At 47.4% G+C, this 6588-nt stretch overlaps 1 protein-coding gene across 1 annotated transcript in view; it reads left to right on the top strand.

Annotated features, from left to right (window-relative positions):
- The first annotated feature begins 3562 nt into the window (after positions 1-3562).
- Positions 3563-6588, top strand: part of WNK2 (WNK lysine deficient protein kinase 2) — a 55159-nt gene continuing 52133 nt past the window's right edge. The window contains exons 1-2 of the mRNA XM_026046127.1: positions 3563-3731; positions 4649-4869. Coding sequence (XP_025901912.1) covers positions 3610-3731; positions 4649-4869 — 343 coding nt within the window. The 5' untranslated portion in view covers positions 3563-3609. The remainder of the gene's footprint in view (positions 3732-4648; positions 4870-6588) is intronic.

Here is a 6588-nt window from a genome sequence, read left to right as displayed (position 1 = left end):
GCGCTGGGTTATTCCTACAGCAGGGCAGTAGGAGCAGCTGGGCAGCGCGTGCAGGCAGTGATGCTCTGCCGGGGGTCCAGCTGGGACCTGCGCGGGCTCGGGGTAAACACGGAACCACAGCCGCCCCACGTAGCTGCAGCGGTAAATGGGTAATTTCTGAGCACAGGCCAAGGCACGTGGCTGCGTGGCTGTGCTCGGGAGGTGCGTGGAAGCATCTGCTGAAAGGAGTGAGTTTGGTTGTGCGCTGGGTGAAGCGCCTTGCTTCCTCTGCTGCTGGGTGTGTTTCAGCTGTGTTGTCCTTACGGTGAAACAGCTGGATCATACCTACGCCAGCTCAGGAGCGTGTCTGCAAGCGCGGAGCAGCGGGGCTGCGAGCGGGGGGAAGCTAAAGCTCGCCCTGCTGCAGCTGCTCCGTCCTGTCTCGGTCACACAGWGTCTGCACTGAGTCCTTCTGAGTGGATCACCTCTTCTGGCAGAGGTGGGGAACAAATCTCCCTCGGGCATTCTCCACAGCTTATTCAGAGGGAGAAACAAGATACGTTTATAGATTCCTCCGTAATGGTAATGACCTGAGCAGCTGTCTCGCTTCTTGCTTGGTTCTGTTTAAATTCAGTTAATCTGGAGATGTTGAACCCGCTCGGTGTGATTGCTCTGGACCTTTGAAGGTTGAAGTTTATTTTAGAAACCTTGATGTCATTTAACATGTTTGAGAAGCTTTCGTGTGTTTCAAGCAGAGTTGCAGCATCCCCCCAGCGCCAGGACGGTGCCCAGCAGAGCGGGACGGAGCCGAGCGCTGCGGGCACCTTATAAGGAGAGGACGCGTGTCCCGAACGGCGGAGCAGGGCTGGTATCGTCCGACCATGCTGGAAACCTCCTGCTTTTCCTTTTACGTCTCGTGTCTCGGGGGAATCTCAGAAGAGGAGGGGTGGTGTTAGAGCGGGGGGACTATGCYGAGCTTGCTTGTCCCGCGGTGTCCCCAGGGTCGTGTCCCTCGTGCTGCGGACGAGCAGAGCAGCGGCCCCGGGCGCCGCCTCGGCCTGYGTGGTGCTGGCGACGGCTCCCACACGAGCTCCCACCTGGGCCTGCGACTCGCTGCCTGAGTCCAGGCTTCCCCAAACTGCATCTCAGTTTGGCTTATGCAAGTGACACCTTAAATCCGGTTTAAGTGGATTAGCATTCTTTGACATTACATTTACAAACAATTCCCAACTTGGTTTTGTTGTCTGATGGTAGTTGTCTGAAGCTTAGATCCTTGCCTTGCTTATCCTAAGCACAGAGCTTGTTTTTTGACCACTATGGTGGGGAGTAAATGTCTGTGATAATTTTGGGGGTCTGGAATAAACATTGAGCCATACAGTTGACATAAGTATTCACATTGTCACAGAGTGGGAGAAAGCTCAAACCAGACGGGTTCTCCTGTGGAGATATTCCAAAGGCCCCCGGACATGGTCCTGGGCAACGTGCTCTGGGTGACACTGTGGAGCAAGGGCTGGACTGGATCATGTGCAGAGGTCTCCGGCAGCCTCAGCTGTCCTGTGATCCTGTGACTTGGGTCATCAGTCCAGGTGGTCTGATGCTTGTCACGTGCAACCGGTAGTGTTAAATGTGATGGTCTCCAATGTCTGCATGGTATTTTGTTACTCCCAAATTAGCAGTAGGAAATTTCTCTTAATATTCAGAAATTTGGTTATGAAAGTCAAGGATTACAGTATGGTTTTTAATAAAAGGCCTTTTTTTCCTTTTTAAAAGTGAGCACCTAGGTCTGTGTTCCTTCCTTTTCCTTTCTAATCCACACTGCTCTCCCTGTCCCTCACAAGAAATTGCTCCTTTTCCTCCATAACAGGAGCSTGTCAGATTTATTCTGTGAGGTTTAAATTAAGAGGACATTCGGCAGTAGGGGAGGAACCGATGGATTTGAAGCAGTCGCGGGGCTCTCCTGCAGCAGCTCGTTACCCGGCCCTGTCTCCCGCTTTGCAGGACGAGGCCGGGGGGCGGCAGCGGCCGCTGGGCCGTGCTGTGGGGCGCGCGGGGCGCCCGGCCACGGGCCGYCCTGCACAGCCTGCCCCGAGCGGCCGCCCCGCACAGCGGGAGCTGCCCCGCTGAAAAGCAGGGSCTTCTCCTCCAAGAAGAGCTAGGACGTGATTGCTGCAGCCCACAGCTTCCCCTCGGAAGATCTCCGTGCCAAGCTGACGAGTTCCCAGCTGTGTGAATCCTCGTTTCTGTATCGAGTTCTTTGCAAATATGGATGAGGGCAGGCGGYTCCGAAATGGCTGTGGCCTTATCCCTCTGAATCTCTGTTAAAAATAAGCGGAGTGCCAATTTAATGCACTAAGATGTTGGTATAAACATACCTATGTTAGCTGAGAAAAGGAGAATGTCTGAGGTTAAAAAATGAGCTAATTAATTTTAGTGATTTGTGAGCCTTGCTTTCTGCGAGCAAGAACAGTTACACAATTGTGCCCTTTAAAGAACCAAGAGGCTTCATTTCTAGGACAGTGGACTGAAGTGCTCCCAGCCTCGGTAACTGTCCGYGGGAGATGAACCAGACTGGCAGTGTGGCCTTTGGTGGCTCTGCTAGTGCTTTGGCACATGCCTTTTTGTTCCTTTATGTAGCATAAGGATGAGGGTGTGAGAGCCCCAGCTTTTTGCTGCCTTTTTCTGGTAAAGGTTTGGGTCTTAATTACCTGCAAGTAGCTAAGGAGGCTTCTGCTCGACTCCATGGCTCCTGCTCCAGCGAGGACATCACGTCCCACTTGGCTGGGCTTGGGCCTGGCATGAGGAGCTTTGAAGAAAAGAAGCCTTGTTTAGGTCATAAACACTTCTTGTTTCATTTGCAGTGTAGAGTTTACAGTAGATGTTCCCAAGTTTCTCTAGGTAAACTAGACTGGTGGAATGTGACATTTCTCCCATTTCTAATCTAAAATAATAAATATTCCCATGCTGCCAATGTACAGCCTGAAGAAGGATGATTTTAAATCCTTCAGCAGTTTAAAGTGAGAGTCCATGAAATTAAGCAGAGCTGTAGATGAGTAGAAAAATTTTCATGCTCATTTTTGAGGGGCCATTGTATATKTTTTTTGGTCACTGGAATAGAAAAGGCTGAACAGTGCAAGGCAGTTACTCAGGGGAACTCACTGTGYGTTTGCCACTGTATAGTTCTCACCTGCATTTGTAGAATCAAGTAGCAGCCTGACTGTGACTGCTCTGCATACCTGTGTGTGGTAAGCTCTCCTATATGATCTTTCCAAGCCAAAACAAGAAGTAAAGAGCTGTGTGTTGATGCATCAGATGCTGATATGGTTGTGCTGCTGGGAGCAGTAATGCTGTCACRTAGCATAGCCCGGGTAGTTTCTGGTTTGGGGGCAAGTCTTTGTCTTCTTGACACTGGCCTTGAGGCTAGTGCCCTGCTCATCCACTCTGCTCATCACTTGTGTGCGATATTTCATGGTCACTTCTGATGCCACCATAAATCTAGAATTCTGCCAAACAAAGCAATGAAGTTACAGTGTCTTTATTTTTGTCAGTCCAGTACTAATAATATCTTATTTTGGATTATAGGATAGAAAATTAACAAAAGTAGAAAGACAGAGATTTAAAGAGGAAGCGGAAATGTTGAAAGGTCTACAGCATCCAAATATTGTGAGATTTTATGACTTCTGGGAATCCTGTGTAAAAGGAAAAAGATGCATCGTGCTGGTTACCGAGTTGATGACCTCTGGAACACTGAAGACGTAAGTACTGTGCTCCTGGTAAGGAGTCTAAGAATAGCTATGGAAATTTTTAGAAAAATCCTACTTTCATATTCTGAAAAAGGCATCTCAAGATAAAAGAAAAAAATRGAACTGTTCTCTGGTGTCTGTCACTTGCCCCTGCATTTGAGCTTCATGGGTTYGACAGGAAGGATTTCGGCCTCCATCTCTCTTCCCTAATCTGTTGTGGTTGTGTAACTGGAAGCAGTTCTCTCTGCATGAGATGGGCTCATTTGTCATCTTTTGTGAGCKATTTCATGCTTGTATTTACATGTTTTCTTACCAAGTTCAGACAGGATAACACTTGAATGGGGGAATCTCCTTCTGAAGCCGAAAGTGCTCTAGGTTATCTGCTAAACAATATTAATTAATAGCTTTTGGTACTGACAATCTTGTTAAGGTTGATATAAAGCAGTTGGCATGAATTCTGGAACAGATTTTCAGCCCCAATGGGAGCAATACTCATCACTGCACATATCCAATGTGCTGCTCTGCAAGTACAGTGGCAGGTTTTACATTTTGTTTTTCCACCATGTGCGCTCCTCATCRTTGTTTAAGGTAAAGGGAAATAGTGCAGGTGCGTGATACAGAGGTCACAGTCTCCTGGTTAAAATTAACCAGGAGTTTATGTATTGTTCTGATCTGAATATATAAAGAGTGTTCAAACTCTCCTCTCTGCATAAAGTGAGTAGCTTTAATATTAGACATCAAAATGTTTATTATCTCCTCCCTAAAAATGAGTATATTAATTCCTTTTTTAGAAAAGTCTATTTATTGATTCTTCTGAATGGCTATTACAGTATCTAAGGAGAGTTTTTATCTAAATTGAAGTTCCAACTTCTAGTATCTTCTCCAATTTGGTTTTCTTTATATCTGTGTCTGTATTATTTGCATTGCAGGTATCTGAAGAGATTCAAAGTGATGAAGCCGAAAGTCCTTCGTAGCTGGTGCCGGCAAATCCTGAAGGGTCTTCTTTTCTTACACACAAGAACTCCACCAATAATTCACAGAGACTTAAAATGTGACAATATTTTTATTACTGGACCAACTGGATCTGTGAAAATAGGAGACTTAGGCCTGGCAACCCTCAAGAGAGCTTCATTTGCCAAAAGTGTAATAGGTAATGACTCGTTTCTCATGGGCTCCTTCTGGCACGATGGTCAGCTTTTTCATTTGCTTTTCTTTCACACTTTGCATTGATATTATTTTCACTTGCGGGTTGGTTACGTATTAAAGTGGTTTTGTGACAGGTCATTCATGCTTTTGTAAAAATCTCAGTTTGAAAAGCCTCCCAAGGAAACACTTCCATGCCCCGCTCCTCACCTTTTGTGCTGGAAGGAAAAGGTACTTTGTTATTAAAGTATTACTGCTGCCCTGCAACAGTTCTCAGCTACTTGTATCATCCCTGAGCCCGGGGAGAAGAGGGGAGAGCCTCTCTTATGGCCCTGGGAATGCCAGGGAAAGGGGCAGGAAAGCCCCAGCACAGAGGAAGCTTTCCCTTTTCCAGACATGCTGGGATAGGGACAGGGACTTTTGCTAAAGGGAAGCGCAGCCTGTTCTGCAAATTGTGCCCTGCAGAGACTGAGTTGAATCGGAGGACGTTTTCTGAATGATCCCTGAGGATGATGCTCCCCTGCAAATGTTAACTTTTAACCCTTGATCCGTGGTGACAGCATGTGTGATCTCCTTTGGAATTCTCAGCATGTAGTGTTTTTTCCTCCATGCTGCCTTAGTAAAGTTCCCCTGATGGATGTGAAAGTGAAGGAAATTGTCACGAGCGTAGCCATCCTTCAGCTTGCTTTCTAAATGAAATTAGATAATAAGAGAAACTTTCAGGGTTATAATAGCTTAATTTAACAAGCTCATAGTGATAACCATTTACCTAATTATAAAAAATAATATTCAAAAAGTAGTCACTTATTTTTGCATCTCAATTTTCATGGATTGTATTTGTTACTAATCTTTTTTAAAAAAAGTAATARCCTTTATACCTGGGGAGCCTGATGTCCTTGAAGTCAAACTCTGCCTGAAACCTGGGGCRAGCCCTGCTTAACCTTGTTGATTCCCAAAAAAGTCATGCTGGTTGATATTGGCCAAGCTCCCGGCCTTACCTGCTGAGGACTGTGGTGTTCTGAGGCGGATCTGTGCTTTTCCCTTGAGCCTATTTGCAGTGCAACAATCATCCACAGACAGRGAATCACATCTGTAATAGCAACATGAATTTCTGTAAAATTAGTTGTTAGCACAGCGCTGTCAAAGCAAGCTTATACTGTGTCTAAAAGAAATCCAATAATGGAAAGTGCTGGAGGTGGCTGGCAAGTTGTCCACATTCGTTTTGACAATCCAGCTGAACTTATTTTTTTAATGTACTGTGTTTTTCCGAGTACTGCAGCTCCGAGGAAAGACCCAGGGGCTGGAGATGCTGGGGACCCGGCAGCCGCCCGTGCTGCAGTGTGGAAAGGGCTGCGTGTGGCGAGGGGCAGGGGCACGAGCGGGACGTGGTGCCGGGGGCTTCTGCAGGGGGGACAGGGGCTGCTCCTCCTGCCACCTCCACGCCATGGTGCCGGTGCCACCTTATCCTGCCGCAGCCACCTCGCCGCGGTGGCAGCCCCCAAGGAGTATCAGTGGCTGTAATCCTATATTGATTCTAGCTGAGTGAAGCCGGCAGGGCTGCGGCCCAAATTTCCCTTGTTGTGTTCGTGCCAGCGCTGATGCTCGTTTGACCTTGCAGCGCGTCTGCTCGGGCGACCGAGGCGGCACAAAACCCCCTTGGCAGGAGGAGATGGATAGCTGCTGAACGGCTTTACGTGGTCCACTTAGTTAAGAGTGCTTCTATGTA

This window comes from Nothoprocta perdicaria, unplaced genomic scaffold (genome assembly GCF_003342845.1).
Source record: "Nothoprocta perdicaria isolate Ctin4 unplaced genomic scaffold, notPer1 scaffold_42, whole genome shotgun sequence".
Classification (NCBI taxonomy): Eukaryota; Metazoa; Chordata; class Aves; order Tinamiformes; family Tinamidae; genus Nothoprocta; species Nothoprocta perdicaria.
The sequence above is the reverse complement of the archived record's forward strand: the minus strand, read 5'-3'. Positions and strand labels throughout refer to the sequence as shown.